Genomic DNA, 16,688 nt, shown 5'->3' on the forward strand with positions numbered 1-16,688 from the left:
GTATTGTGGGTGGAAGACCAATTTATTGTAAACTGGGGGATCGTACTGCGACTCATTGTCTAAAGTTCCATGTGTTTCTTTTTTCACTACCATGGGCTGTCGAAGGATCTGGGGTAACTCTTGGGATTCTGCAGTTTTTTTGTGGTTGGATTTCACCGCCCCTGTTTATTTCCGGGTCTCGACTTACGTCTGTGCCAGTTTCCTTGGCCAAAGTGACCTCACCCTGGTTTGTTTTCTTTTTTGCCATCTTGGATCTCCTTGCTGTTAATTGTATAATCTGAGTTTTTGAAATATTTTTTCCATCCTTACTATGGGTTTGAATAGGCTATACATTTTTTCTGGTGGAGGTCGTTCACTTGTATTGTGGTTTGAGGTACTAGGCATGATGGACGGATTAAAGATTAAGGTCGGTTGCTCCTTAGGTGTTACTGCTTCCATACTGTTTTGAGTTACATTGCCTTCTTGATAGATTCAGTTTTGAACTGATATTGCCAAGGATGAGTCTTGAGCCTTGCCTGTTTGTTTGCACTTCTGGACTTTCTCAGTCATTTTCGCTCCCGTTTTGATAGAAGCTTAGGTACCTTTAGTTGAGTTGCAGAAGACTGGTTATATTGATCTTGAGATGAGGAATCCAGGGTGCCTAAGTTATTGAGAACTCTTGGTGGATTAAATGTTGAGGTTGTTGGTGTAGTAAGCTTAATTGATGCAGAGCTAGACTCTGTTTCGCTATTTTGTTGCCCCACAGAGGGGTTCTGGTATTCCAAATCTAGCTCCTTTGAGGCAAATTTTTCTTTCTTTATTGATGTTGCTTTTTCTTTCTCTATTGATTTTGCGGACTTGATTAAAACTTCCCTGGTTGAACTCAATAGTTCGGTTAATAGGGATGGAACTGAGGCTAATTTATCAATTATTTGGGTGCAGTGACAGTGGCACATTTGAAAGGATGTTTCTCAATCACACTGCACCTTCAGAACCATCTCATTAAAGCTATGAAGCTTTTGTTCGACCCCCTGGACTTGAATTGCAAGAATATTTAAGAGGTCTACTTGGGTGTCCTTTTTGTTTGCGTGGAGGGTCATCGCTTTGCCAATTGTGTCCAATGTGCTTAGCAAGTGGGGCCAGACTGAAGATGTTGATGTACAACTTTGTTCTGCTGAAAGTGAGCTGGCACGATGTTCCCGGTAGGGTGGTTGCCCTAAGGGTGGCTTACTTAAACTTCCTGAAGACCTGCTAGGTGATACCTTATTTTGGTTGGGTGGTCGGTTGGGTGGTGTCGGGCGGCGGATCCTTGGTGATTTAGTTGGCGTGCCGGCGCGTCATTTGAGTTGGCCTGGTAGAGATCCTGACAAAAGTGCTCTGCTATTTCCGGCATGTAGAAGAGTAAATCAGGGTCGACTTGGTTGTCGTTGTTTGGGTTTGCTATCTCCTGACTAACAGGCAATGGATCTAACATACCCAAAGGACTCGAAGTGGTTGTGTTATACTGAAATACTGGGTAACTTTCAATATAATCATCTTGAATGCTTTGACCGTTGCTACCGCTGTGTCCTGGTGGAGATTGTTGTTGTTAGGGCTGGCAGGGCAAATCCAGCTGAGGTGGATGGGGATTAATGCCCGAGTTGCCTGGAAATGTTTTCTTTGATGGATCACCAAAAGAAAGGAAGCTTTAGGAGTTGATCACTGGGGGCATTGGATTTCTTGATTTTTATCGCCCGCAACATCCAAACCCGTGTGCCAGGGATCTTTCTTTTTCTTCTTTTCGACCTCACTATTAATAGTACTTCTGTCCCACGGAAGGAGCGTATCAGTGTCTTTTTGTGAGGCTTTATCATTGTTGGTTTGAATAATGGAGTTAGTAGCCTTCATTACATGGCGATTCCGGTTTTCCTCCGTTTTATTAATAGCAACCTTTAAAAAGTCCGTTATCACTGCCCGTTTGCTGCTGTTCAGGCAGGAGTTGTGCCTATTGAGGGCCGTATGGGTTGCTGTTACCTTCTTACTTCCAACACACTTGGCTTGCAAGGCGGCCTCTTTTGAAATAATTTTTGAAGTTTCCAAGGTGCCTACTGCAGAAGGCAAAGCATGTGTTGTAGGTCCACACTCGTGCCATACTTCTATTGCTTCTTTTGCTTCCATACCATCTATAGTTGGCATACCCGGATCTGCCAAGGACATGCCAGAAGAGTTATGCATTTGGGCTGTGATATCAATCAGGGCTCCTTCATTGTCTTCATCTTTGCCCTCACCTTTTTCGTTTTTGGCTGGTGATTGAGGATGTTTGTCTTTTTTATCCCCTCCTCTTGTTTTCCCAGACCGCATTTCTGGATTATACCAGATTTATTAAGACCCACACTGTGTCCAAACTGTGACGCTTACCATACACTGTATGGTTCAACTGATCACTAAGTCTGAGGCAGGACGATGAGCTCTAGACATTTGTATGTCTGCTTGCCGAGCTGAGTTTGCTTGAGGATGGTTGTGGAGTAAGGATCCTTAAGTAGGTATTTTTGTTACAAATGAAGCCTTTAGGGAAGCCTTTAGGGAAAGGTGAAGGTGTAAAATATCTTCCCAGAGACACAGAGTTTGTTTTTGTTTCCCTTTTCAGTGGCTAAATAGCAAGTATGCCCCTAGTAAAGTGTTGTGACATATACCCAGGGCTACTAGTGGGTCTGTAGCATTGATTGTGCCATCCAAATAAAACATGTCTCAAGCCTGCCATGCAGCCTGTGTGTGCAGTTATAAACTGCCATTAAAAAAAAATTCTTAATAACACTAATGATCATGTAACAAACATCCATTTTACAACATGAGACTTACAGCCATGTTAGGATCTGATGCAGAATGAAAACAAACACTGGACCTCAATAAACTGCCATTTTGACCACACGCTCAAATCTTTCTTTTTAATATGTATAAGTCACCCCTAGGGTAGGCCTTGAATAGCCCAGAGGGCAGGGTGCTGTATATTTAAAATGTTAGACATGTACTTTTTAGTTTTACACATCTTGGTAGTGAAAAATTCTTACATTCGTTTTTCAATACTACTAGGCCTAACTCTCCCATTGGATAACAATGGGTTACATTACTACATTTAAGAAATTATAACTTTTGATTGGTAGCAAGTAGACAGGTCACGTTTGGTGTTTATAGAACTTAAATTAAAAGCCTCCTTCAATGGTAAAGTCAGATATTTTTATCACAATTATGAAAATGCCATTTCTAGAAAGTTATTTCTAAAGAAACAAGGAAATCCTGAAAGTCAGCGGGACTATACGTATCTCTAACAAAAACTTTGGTCCCTTCAAGAGGTGATAAACAGTGAAACATATAATTCAATGAGAACTGAGTTTATCTTCCCCAAATGGAGAGTCGGAACATTTATTAAATGACACAATATTTCAAAACCCTAAAACACTGAATAAGTGGGCAAAAGATTAGAAATCACCAGATTTCTAGGCCTGAGGCACAGACCAATCCCTAGATTTAACCCAGAGAAGTATCTGTTAGTGACTACCTTCCCAACAGCAACTCCAAGCTCTGTAAAGATAGCACATAGGTTTGGGAGAGAGATTCACTTCGCATTTTGAAAAGGAAGTTTTGAATACAGATTCAAAAATTATTTTAGGGAGGTCCACATACGAGAAAAAGTTTTCAACTTGGAAAAACTCTAAATATAATGATGCTGAACATATGAAGGCTTTGGTGTTTGTGCCTGAGCGCATCTCGCCTCAGGTGTCCCTTATTACCGGCCTCCTACCCCTACTAACCTCTATTTTTGTTTTAATGGCTTTAAGCAATTTACATTGTCTTTATCATTTGTAATGTGTGAAGGGTTTTGCCAAGACCCCTTATGTGCTAATACAAGCATTCACGGAGTTCATTGAGCATTAACAATAGTACATGATAAAGTTGATATTAAATGTTATAATCAGGGTCTTTATCTCTTATATGTGGTTCAGGCTAAAGCATCACTTAAGGGCTTAAGACCCTTCACTGCCATCACCAGTTTGAAGAGTTTTCAAATGCTGTAGCGGTTAGCTCCTCTCCATCATCAGGGAAAGTATCTAAACATGTACTAGGTTGTTCCCGAGGTTGGATGTTGCTCCTGGTCAAAAAACATAGCTCTTTTAGTCCCACATAACAAGTCGGGCAGAGTGGAATATTTTAGTGCCAATAAAACTACCAGTTCCATAACCAATATTGAAATTACTTAATGATGTAAGATTCGGAGCACAAGAGATTCTCATTGGTAAATAAAGTACATTTTCCCACTCTGAAAACATAAAATATAATGAGATAATGACACCTTCCCATTTCAGAACTTTATAAAAAAATAATTGGAACACACAATAGAAAAAATGATTCAAAACATACCAAAGGACACGTTGTACGTTTCAAGTTGTTCTTTATGTTTCTTTGCCAGTTCGATGATAATGTTGGCATAACTATCCAAGGCGGCGCCGTAGTCTTGACAGTTGAAGGGCAGTACTGTTGAGTCAGCTAGTTCAAAAACCAGACCTCCTCTGACCTGAGCCACAGCTAGGTGGTTCCTAAAGGTTGGGTCGTAAAACTTATCCACTATCTCATAGGTCTCATAAACGCTGTGATAAACTGGATAGGCGCTAAATCTGCTCTCTTTCTAAAAATAAGGTGGAAAGGACACAATTAAAAAAGTAAGGACTCTCAAACCTTTACACACTGTAAGTAGAGCCTGTTAAATTTCACTAGTGTAATGAAGATGTGAAGGTGAACTTTTATCGGACGCCAGATGGCCCACCTGCAAATGCATACTACAAACAAGGCTCCCCAGAAAAAATGCAGGTCACTCATTAAAGCTAAAAGGCAATATGGCTACACTTTACTAATTATACGAATGACGTATTCGGGTTTCGTAAAGGAAAGCAGTTCAAATTAGTATTTTCATTTTAGAAGCAATTATAAATTAAACTACCTCTTGGGGATTACTTTAAAAAATATATATAATTAAGAAAGTTTGTAGGAAACTCTTATTGGGTTCCAAAATAGGCACAAAGGACCATATTGAAAAATCCCTGCTCATTTCTTCATATTCTTCCACAACGTTAATCAAACAGTATGTTAAAAGAGAGTTTCCACACAGTGTTGATTTAGAACATAAACATATGTAAATATCACAATATTCACCTAATTCACAAAGCAAAACACTTGCTTACCCTCAGAAAATACAATGCATCTTATCTACTTGCTCTCTTGGTTAGTAACTGACCAAGAACATCCCTCTTGGATTGATTTAAAACTTTAATCTAACCTCCACACAACACTTTACATTAACTGTAAACTTTGGAACAAACTGTTATCCTTCCATACGTTTTAAAATGGGTTTAAAATTTAAATCTTGTGTTCCCTTTCATTCCACTTGCTTACCCACAATTATTTACTTTCCTCCTTCTAGCCTAATACAGCAGCCTGGTCACCCTCCAAAGCGTTGTCAGATAAAATAAGCAACCATTCATCATTCTAGCTAGATCAGAAACTATAATTGGAAACTATGATCAGTCTTGAGTGGCATTTTAGATCTTTGTCAGATTAATGTCTTCCCACGTCATGTTTAAATCTGAATTCTTTTCTACAATCTTCTCTGGAAGTGTATCTCTTTTAGCCGGATTTTAGCCGGATTTGTTGTTATTATTGTGATTCTTTTTCTCATATGAATAACCTACAAATCCTATGTTTCTCAATCTTGCCTTAGACTTTTGGGAATACAGAATGTAATTGTGCTTGAAAACCCATAATTTTACAATGATAAAGGTCCGGTTAATTGTTCTCTCTGGAAAGACACAATGCCTAGCCAATGTAGAATGGGAGGGATTTGGAAAAGTCTAATTCTAATAACTTAAAAGCTTGCACCCTCCTTGTGTACCTCTGTCATAATATTTCCTTTACACTGAAGAAATGCACCAGGCTAAGCACAGCAGGTGGAAGTTCATATGAGAGCAGTCCAGGCCTACAGACGATTGGCCTGGATCATGAAAGCTTTTTGGTAAGGTGTTGCTTTTTGTATTGTCACATCCCTGCACAAGCATAATCATTTCTATGATCACGATGTAATTGCAGTATGATAAATTTTCTGCATTTCTTTGTTTCTCAGTGGTGACTTTTTGCAGACTTTTAGTATTTCGACCTCATTCCAAACCAAGAATTGGTTGTTTGAAATATCCACAACACTTGTTCCACTCATCCTCTGTAAACTTCTATTGATGTTGGTTCTGAAAGACATTTGCACATATAAACTCATTAAGCCTCCCAATGGGCATGTTTGGCCCCAAGTGTTCAGCTCCCTACTACCCCTAGAATTTACCATAGCGCAAGTTTAAAGATATTAAGCATTTGGTGAGATTATGACACAGGAGGAGAAGGTGGCATAGGAATATATGAAATACATAGGCGCTGGAGAACTGGAGTTAGAGGTAACTAATTTCTTCTCAAGCATTGAAAATTCCAATAATTCACATGCGTGAATCAGAATTGCAAGCAACACATCAAATGGCAAGTTAGTGGGAAGCAGCCTTGCCACTAATGAAATAGGTTCAGTAGAACCATTTAGTCCTATTGCAGAGTAAACTGCTGCATTCAAATACAGGAAGTAATGCTTGGTGAAAGTGGGTTTGCTTTTCAAAGTAGCGGCCTGTCAGAGGTTAGAAGTGGAACTCCCATATCTATGCAATTGAGCCCTTATTCGACTACAGTGAGGAGCGCACTGCCTTCTGCTGATATGGAGCAGCACAGCTTTGTTTGAGACCTGTATATACTCTGAGCATATGAGGATTTAGCTTAACTTCTTGAAATGTGAATCTGTCTCATAGAAGACCGCTTGGTCCTGTTTAGCTTTGTGTTGTTATTTCGGGGTGTAAACAGTGGGTCGCCTCAACCCTGGAGTCACTTTTACTTTTTGGTGGGGTCTGAAACTTCTACACTCACAAGGCCCCTCTGTTATGAACTGAACACTCCTGTTACTCTTGTACATACCTAAACACAAAGAAAGAGGAGCTATAGAGCTAAGCAAAGGACAAAGGAGCACCCTCCACTCACTAATTGGTCCAAAGAACAAAACAACCCTAAAGTCCCACACCCCAGAAACTTAGGTGAATATTAGACGGCTCCTGCTGTCCGGGCCAACTGTAGGAACCAGTCCCAGCTATAGTAAAACTCAGAATCAATCAAAAAAAGGGGAAATATATAACAAGATTCTGTGACTAGGGACAAACCACTCCCATAGCGAGGGAAATGTTCTTTAAAAAGTGTCTCACAGAAGCAACTACCAGGAGCCTGTTGGCTAGTGCGTACCAACTGGCTCAGATAGTCATCATAGGCCCTTTCCTGTTCACAGAGGAAAAAACCCATTTGGTGTGAGTGTTTCTGCCTGTACTAGGTGAGTGTAGTAAAATAATCCAAACTAAACTTCTGCATCACTCTCTGGCAATCACAATTTTAATAGGGTCCTCAGACTGTGAGAGTTAGTCCCTTACTCTCAAAGGGGAACATTTAAAATGAGTCCACATAGCATCCCTAAACCTCTTCGATATGTGGGCCCCTGGTTCATTATTCAAAGCAAAATAACATGATAACATGTTTAGACCATGGTATTCGGAATGGCCAACATGTATCATTATGAACGACGTGCACGCATGGATTGCAAGTGCATCCCTGTATAAAAGGCACACCTTTGGGTTCAAAATGAATTCCAAACTTTGTATTTGAAGTTTTCTTTTTAATGTTTTCAATTTTTCTTTCAAAGGTTCATATATGTTTATCAATTAATAACGTCTTTTTAAATTCCAACAAGCTCAAACTCCGATGCATTTTGGGCTTTACTAGCCCTTTATCGAGGAGCGCTAAAAAATAAAGGAAGATATGACAGACTAACTGAGTTACTTACACCTGATGAACTAAGAAAGACCTTAGAAGACATTAATCTTGTTTTAGACAAACACAACAAGGAGATCAACGAAAGAATGGTGAGGAAGTTCAGGAGGGATACTCTTGATTATAAGCTCTACGAAGTTTATACTTGGGCTGAGGTATGCGCCCAAAGACGTCGTAACAAACCTTATAACGCACAAACTGATACCTCATCTTCAGGAAGTGATTCCTCTTATCGTTCAAAAAAGACTTCAACCCAGATACCTGCGGCTCCAACAACCAACTCGCATCCTAACGACCAAACATCCTCTTCAAGGGATAGGCAACAACCCACCCCGGTTCATTTTTTAGAACCAGGCCAAGAGGACACAGAAGACTCAGGAGGAGCAAGAAGAAAGGAAAAAGAGAAAAGTCCACCAACTACACACAGCACGATAACCAAGAAAGACCAGAAACCCAAGAAAAACCCCTAGTTATCAACATTTCGGATACCAATCTCACCGCACATCAAATGCACCTCCTCGAGAAAGGCACATCATTCATACCCACTACTCAAACCAATTTGTTGGAATTAGAAGTGAGCACATTTAAGTTAACAAGGAAACTGAGACTTCGCCATTTTTTTGATAACATACTACCTTTGAATACCGAGGAAAAACAAGATCAACTCAAAGGCTTACGACCTCCTAGTAACTACCAACCACCATGCAGCCACAAAAGCATTGATACATTTGAAAAATTAGTCAAAAAGGACCTAACAATATTTAATTTCAAGAGAAAAATGGCATAAAGTAACATCACCCAAAAAGACAAAGATACATTGAAAAACCTGGCAAATAATCCGGAGATCAGATGTATAAAAGCCGACAAGGGCAGAGCCCTTGTGATACTCAATACTGACATGTATAAACGGAAATTGGAAGAACACATTAATGATGCAACCACATACATGAGATTGGATTACAATCCCACAAACGAATTTAAAACCACCCTACAAACATTTGTACATAAAGCTCATGAAACAGGCATCATCGAAGATCGCACTAAGAAGTACCTACTACGTGAACATCCAAAAAGCCCTTCGATCCAAATTTCGCCAAAAATACATAAAAACCTCAACGATCCACCTTTCAGACCTATAGTCTCCACGAGAGGCTCTCTACATGAACCTATAGGCAAATACATTGACCGATACTTGCAACCATTGGTCACTAAAATGCAAAGTTACATCAAGGACACCACCGACTTCCTACTAAAACTTGCCGAAGTTAAAATTGATGAATCAGAATCTATAGTGCTATGCACAGCCGATGTCAACTCACTCTATACATCCATCCCCCATCAAGGAGGAATTGAAGCATTTGAAAAAGCCATCCTCAATGGTGATATCGATACACCAATGCAAGAATTCCTCATAGAACTGATGTTATATACACTCTACCACAGCTATTTCAGACATGAAAACAATTGGTATCTACAACTATCTGGAATGTCGATGGGGAACTGTGCGGCTCCCACGTATGCGAATATTTACATGCAAAACTTTGAAGAGACTCATATTTATGGCAACAGCGAATTCTACGATAAGATCAAATTATATGTAAGATACATTGACGATCTTTTTATAATTTGGAAAGATACAGAGAACTCCCTACTTGATGCACTCAATGTACTGAACACCAAAGATGATCGTATACAACTTACCTGGCAAGTCAGCGAAACCTCCCTCTCCTTTTTGGATGTAAACGTCACAATTACCGACCAAGGATTTGTAACTGATATTTACCGCAAGCCCACGGATCGCAATATCACCTTACATTATACCAGTTTCCACCAGGGATCATTGAAAAAACATTTGCCATACTCGCAAATGTTAAGAATAAAACGTATTGTATCTGATGAAGACACTTTCAAGAAAAGAATCACAGAAATGCACGACAGGTTCGCCGAAAGGGGATATCCTGAAACTACTCTGAAGGACGCCACTGAACGCATCGCAAACATCAGCAGACAAGCAGCTCTAACAAAAGTCACTACTCCCAAAGATTCTCGCATCGTACTAGTTTCCAAATTTTCCACGTCCAGCATCAAATTCAAGAAAGTCATACTCAGACACTGGCCCATTCTACAGATGGAGCCAGATTTCAATAACATTTTTGAGACCCAACCTTTATTTGCTTACACACGTGGCAACAACATCAAAGAAATCTTGGAAAAGAAATCTACCACCACTAGAGACTATAAAGGAACCCAGTCTTGCATGAATTGCAGCAATTGTAACTGTATCATCAAAGGGAATAGCATCACCCATCCTATGAAAGGCCATGTCATCAGACTCAACATTACCGCCACCTGCGATACTAATAACCTTATTTACGCCATCAAATGCCCCTGTGGGAAATTGTATGTAGGAAAGACGGAAAGGAAAACAAAGGTGCGCATTAACGAACACAAGTCTAATATTCGCACGAAAAATGAAAAATCCAATGTTGCCAGTCACTTCGTTGAATGTAAACATACCATTGCCCAATTAAAGTTCATCATTTTGAAAACCGTCACAAAAATTGAAGGTAGAGACGACAACAAATTTCTTCTACAACGCGAAACAGAATGGATTTATCGTCTTCAAACACTGAAACCATTTGGACTAAATGATCGTATCAAACTCAGCTGTTTTTTATAAATATGACATATGCATTGCTCCCATAATGCACCTTTCGCATTTACGTTTTTTATTTCATGTTTCATTCACATGATTCATCTATGTTGTTTACATTAGTCCTTTTTCTAACCCCATTTTCATTTGGTATCATATCTCTCCACCATTTCCATAACGTTTGTAAACACACCAAGTCACGAGCACCCCGCCTGCAGCCTTAGTCCGCTTTCTATCTCCTGTTCTTTTAATCACGACCACACGTCATATAGTTTACCCGGCACTTCCGCATTCAAACTTTCCACTGAACCGACGGGCAACAACTAACGAGCACAGCGTTCGCGCTTTTCAAGTAAGTCTTGTCACCACACTGGAGTTCTGAAACTCTCTGACAGCACGCCTTTTTGATACGTTTTGGTCACGAAATAACCTCCGGTTATATTTCTTTAGATCGCCTCGCTCTTCATGGAGGTCGGCGACCCGTGAGTTTAAGCTTATTGTTTTTCTCCCCTTCTGAGCACTATATTTCAATTCCCCACACACTGGTCAACACGTGTTAACCCACTGTTAATTCGTTCCCCCACGCTTAATGGGTTGGTGACACTTGGATCCTTTCAACTACTCGCTTGTCACAAGCACTATCTTGACTAATCCTCAATATCCATTTATGTTCATAACAATGACAGTCTGTCATATCTTCCTTTATTTATTTTTTAGCACTCCTCGATAAAGGGCTAGTAAAGCCCGAAATGCATCGGAGTTTGAGCTTGTTGGAATTTAAAAAGACGTGATTAATTGATAAACATATATGAACCTTTGAAAGAAAAATTTTAAAAACATTAAAAAGAAAACTTCAAATACAAAGTTTGGAATTCATTTTGAACCCAAAGGTGTGCCTTTTATACAGGGATGCACTTGCAATCCATGCGTGCACGTCTTTCAAAGTACTTTACACGCGCCCACCGGACGGAGGCGCCACCTGAAAGAGCACCCGACCTACTGAAAACTTGCCCCGAAAGCAGTTTTTTCATGAAATCTTCGCAAATAAATCACTAGCAGTGCACCCTCAACTCATTACTTTAGTCACAACATGTATCATTGCCATTATAAAAATACAATCATTAGGGCAAGAGCACCCACATGTCACCCAACAGTGCACCATACCTATAGATAAAAAGGGAGAGAAAGGGCTGGAGGGTAACAAAAATAGAATTAGAAAACTTGTACCAAATACAGGTAATACTGTACTCATATAGTATATAGGGCTTGATCCATCACCGTTATTTAGCTCACTGCCCCATCCCAGCTCAGAACCTGGCTATATGCAAATTAGTCTGTCCCTGGCCCAGTGCATCATGGGAACAGGGCAGACCAAACTACCAAGCTAAAAAATGGTGTTGGATCTAGCCCTGACGACGCCTGAAATGGCAGAAACCGGTCCCCGGAAGCTTGTTTCCTTCCCAGTGTAAGAATTGGCTTGGTAGTTTGGTTTGCCCTGTTCCCATCATGCACTGGGACAGGAACAGACTAATTTGCATATAGCCAGGTTCTGTACTAGGATGGTGCAGTGAGCTAAAAAACGGTGTTGGATCTAGCCCTGATTTCTTGACTGGGTGAGAGTATTCTGCTTAATTCAGAAACTCTGTCCATCACCACCCCTTGTTGTTAAATATTTTGTCCACCCTAAGCGTGGAAGGGTATACTCAGATGTGAGTCCCTTGCTCATTGCACCATCAGGATTCAAGCAAGCCGGGCCGACGACGCCTGAAATGGCAGAAACCGGTCCCCGGAAGCTTGTTTCCTTCCCAGTGTAAGAATTGGCTTGGCAGTTTGGTTTGCCCTGTTCCCATCATGCACTGGGACAGGAACAGACTAATTTGCATATAGCCAGGTTCTGAACTGGGATGGTGCAGTGAGCTAAAAAACGGTTTTGGATCTAGCCCTGATCTCTTGACTGGGTGAGAGTATTCTGCCTAATTCAGAAACTCTGTCCATCACCACCCCTTGTTGTTAAATATTTTGTCCACCCTAAGCGTGGAAGGGTATACTCAGATGTGAGTCCCTTGCTCATTGCACCATCAGGATTCAAGCAAGCCGGGGCGACGACGCCTGAAATGGCAGAAACCGGTCCCCGGAAGCTTGTTTCCTTCCCAGTGTAAGAATTGGCTTGGTAGTTTGGTTTGCCCTGTTCCCATCATGCACTGGGACAGGAACAGACTAATTTGCATATAGCCAGGTTCTGAACTGGGATGGTGCAGTGAGCTAAAAAACGGTGTTGGATCTAGCCCTGATCTCTTGACTGGGTGAGAGTATTCTGCTTAATTCAGAAACTCTGTCCATCACCACCCCTTGTTGTTAAATATTTTGTCCACCCTAAGCGTGGAAGGGTATACTCAGATGTGAGTCCCTTGCTCATTGCACCATCAGGATTCAAGCAAGCCGGGCCGACAACGCCTGAAATGGCAGAATCCGGTCCCCGGAAGCTTGTTTCCTTCCCAGTGTAAGGATTGGCTTGGTAGTTTGGTTTGCCCTGTTCCCATCATGCACTGGGACAGGAACAGACTAATTTGCATATAGCCAGGTTCTGAACTGGGATGGTGCAGTGAGCTAAAAAACGGTGTTGGATCTAGCCCTGATCTCTTGACTGGGTGGGAGTATTCTGCTTAATTCAGAAACTCTGTCCATCACCACCCCTTGTTGTTAAATATTTTGTCCACCCTAAGCGTGGAAGGGTATACTCAGATGTGAGTCCCTTGCTCATTGCACCATCAGGATTCAAGCAAGCCGGGCCGACGACGCCTGAAATGGCAGAAACCGGTCCCCGGAAGCTTGTTTCCTTCCCAGTGTAAGAATTGGCTTGGTAGTTTGGTTTGCCCTGTTCCCATCATGCACTGGGACAGGAACAGACTAATTTGCATATAGCCAGGTTCTGAACTGGGATGGTGCAGTGAGCTAAAAAACGGTGCTGGATCTAGCCCTAATCTCTTGACTGGGTGAGCGTATTCTGCTTAATTCAGAAACTCTGTCCATCACCACCCCTTGTTGTTAAATATTTTGTCCACCCTAAGCGTGGAAGGGTATACTCAGATGTGAGTCCCTTGCTCATTGCACCATCAGGATTCAAGCAAGCCGGGCCGGCGACGCCTGAAATGGCAGAAACCGGTCCCCGGAAGCTTGTTTCCTTCCCAGTGTAAGAATTGGCTTGGTAGTTTGGTTTGCCCTGTTCCCATCATGCACTGGGACAGGAACAGACTAATTTGCATATAGCCAGGTTCTGAACTGGGATGGTGCAGTGAGCTAAAAAACGGTGTTGGATCTAGCCCTGATCTCTTGACTGGGTGAGAGTATTCTGCTTAATTCAGAAACTCTGTCCATCACCACCCCTTGTTGTTAAATATTTTGTCCACCCTAAGCGTGGAAGGGTATACTCAGATGTGAGTCCCTTGCTCATTGCACCATCAGGATTCAAGCAAGCCGGGCCGACGACGCCTGAAATGGCAGAAACCGGTCCCCGGAAGCTTGTTTCCTTCCCAGTGTAAGAATTGGCTTGGTAGTTTGGTTTGCCCTGTTCCCATCATGCACTGGGACAGGAACAGACTAATTTGCATATAGCCAGGTTCTGAACTGGGATGGTGCAGTGAGCTAAAAACGGTGTTGGATCTAGCCCTGATCTCTTGACTGGGTGAGAGTATTCTGCTTAATTCAGAAACTCTGTCCATCACCACCCCTTGTTTTTAAATATTTTGTCCACCCTAAGCGTGGAAGGGTATACTCAGATGTGAGTCCCTTGCTCATTGCACCATCAGGATTCAAGCAAGCCGGGCCGACGACGCCTGAAATGGCAGAAACCGGTCCCCGGAAGCTTGTTTCCTTCCCAGTGTAAGAATTGGCTTGGTAGTTTGGTTTGCCCTGTTCCCATCCCATCATGCACTGGGACAGGAACAGACTAATTTGCATATAGCCAGGTTCTGAACTGGGATGGTGCAGTGAGCTAAAAAACGGTGTTGGATCTAGCCCTGATCTCTTGACTGGGTGAGAGTATTCTGCTTAATTCAGAAACTCTGTCCATCACCACCCCTTGTTGTTAAATATTTTGTCCACCCTAAGCGTGGAAGGGTATACTCAGATGTGAGTCCCTTGCTCATTGCACCATCAGGATTCAAGCAAGCCGGGCCGACGACGCCTGAAATGGCAGAAACCGGTCCCCGGAAGCTTGATTCCTTCCCTGTGTAAGAATTGGCTTGGTAGTTTGGTTTGCCCTGTTCCCATCATGCACTGGGACAGGAACAGACTAATTTGCATATAGCCAGGTTCTGAACTGGGATGGTGCAGTGAGCTAAAAAACGGTGTTGGATCTAGCCCTGATCTCTTGACTGGGTGAGAGTATTCTGCTTAATTCAGAAACTCTGTCCATCACCACCCCTTGTTGTTAAATATTTTGTCCACCCTAAGCGTGGAAGGGTATACTCAGATGTGAGTCCCTTGCTCATTGCACCATCAGGATTCAAGCAAGCCGGGCCGACGACGCCTGAAATGGCAGAAACCGGTCCCTGGAAGCTTGTTTCCTTCCCAGTGTAAGAATTGGCTTGGTAGTTTGGTTTGCCCTGTTCCCATCATGCACTGGGACAGGAACAGACTAATTTGCATATAGCCAGGTTCTGAACTGGGATGGTGCAGTGAGCTAAAAAACGGTGTTGGATCTAGCCCTGATCTTTTGACTGGGTGAGAGTATTCTGCTTAATTCAGAAACTCTGTCCATCACCACCCCTTGTTGTTAAATATTATAAAAATACAATCATTAGGGCAAGAGCACCCACATGTCACCCAACAGTGCACCATACCTATAGATAAAAAGGGAGAGAAAGGGCTGGAGGGTAACAAAAATAGAATTAGAAAACTTGTGCCAAATACAGGTAATACTGTACTCGTATAGTAAAGGAGGCAATACTCTGAGGGGAAGAATAATTAACTCCCAAGCACCACAGGACAAGGCAGTCAAACACTAGACTGTTACCCAATACAGAGCGCCATCTTGGAAGTATGCTAAAACCAACATGGCCATTCTCAAGACAGAGAGCACAGAAAAAACATCATTACATATTTGTATGGCACAAGATTGGGCAATCCTCTAACAATGCACCATTCAGAAGGGAGCAGAGTAAGCTAGTGTCTCAAAAATGGCCTTTAAAAACCAAATCGCCCTATTAAATAAAGCCCCATATGATCAAGCACCCAATACTTTCAAAGCACTAAACTGCAGATATTGGCTAAGTCACCGATCAATGCCATATCTTGTGCCAATAAACCAACTAATTTAGTCCCTGCTTATTAGTCAGATGTGACAAAATCCATTATGCTTCGTTATTATATAAGGACGCCTCTGCACTTGCACATCTTTTAGGTGTGGGACATTGAGGTTATTTTGTTCTTTGACCTTTGAACATTCCCCAACAGATATATTCCGCTTTCAAAATAGTGATTGCTTGCATTGTTCAGGATTCCGTCCATCAATTGTTCCTTTTGCTTTTGTCACCCTAAGTGAGAAGAGTATGCCCAGATTTGCATCCCGTGCTCACTGCGCCCCTGGATTCAAGCTAGCCTGGCTGATGAACGTTTATGCAGTGGCGGAGTGGGAACCAAAACCAGCCCTGGCAAAGTGCTCGGCCAGCCCCCCTCCCGCTGGGGGGTTGTGGGTGCCGCCGAGCTCTTTGCCAAGGCCGGTTTTCGGCCGATTTTGTAACAGGGCCGATAACGGCCCTGTAACAAAAATGGCCCCCAGGGGGCCAAAACCGGCCCCCACCCATGCGGCGCACAGGGGGATTTCCCGGTGCCCGCTACGGCCAGTCCGGCCCTGCGTTTATGCCCCTAAACCAGTCCCAGGATGCTTGTTGCCGGTCCAGGGAGAACATGGCTTGGAAATGTGGGCTGGACGGTTCCCATGAGGAGCAAGTTCAAGACCGATTTGCATATGGATCAGTCCAAATTGGAGTGGTGTGGTGAGCAAAAGAACAATGGATTAAACCCAGTTCATTTTGACGGCAGGTGAATTTTTGCATTGTTTAGCATTCTATCCATCAATTGTCCCCTTTGCTTTTGTGGCCCTAAGTGGGAAGAGTATGACCAGACATGGGTC

The 16,688-nt window shown here is 42.2% G+C and overlaps 1 protein-coding gene across 1 annotated transcript in view; it reads right to left on the reverse strand.

Moving 5' to 3' along the window:
* The window catches only part of LOC144773425 (glutamate carboxypeptidase 2-like), a 508,326-nt gene that overhangs the window by 135,632 nt on the left and 356,006 nt on the right, over window positions 1-16,688 (reverse strand). Inside the window, exon 16 of the mRNA XM_078658419.1 lies at window positions 4,375-4,639. Within this exon, the coding sequence (XP_078514545.1) occupies window positions 4,375-4,639 (265 nt within the window). The remainder of the gene's footprint in view (window positions 1-4,374; window positions 4,640-16,688) is intronic.

Source organism: Lissotriton helveticus, chromosome 8 (genome assembly GCF_964261635.1).
Source record: "Lissotriton helveticus chromosome 8, aLisHel1.1, whole genome shotgun sequence".
Taxonomy (NCBI): Eukaryota; Metazoa; Chordata; class Amphibia; order Caudata; family Salamandridae; genus Lissotriton; species Lissotriton helveticus.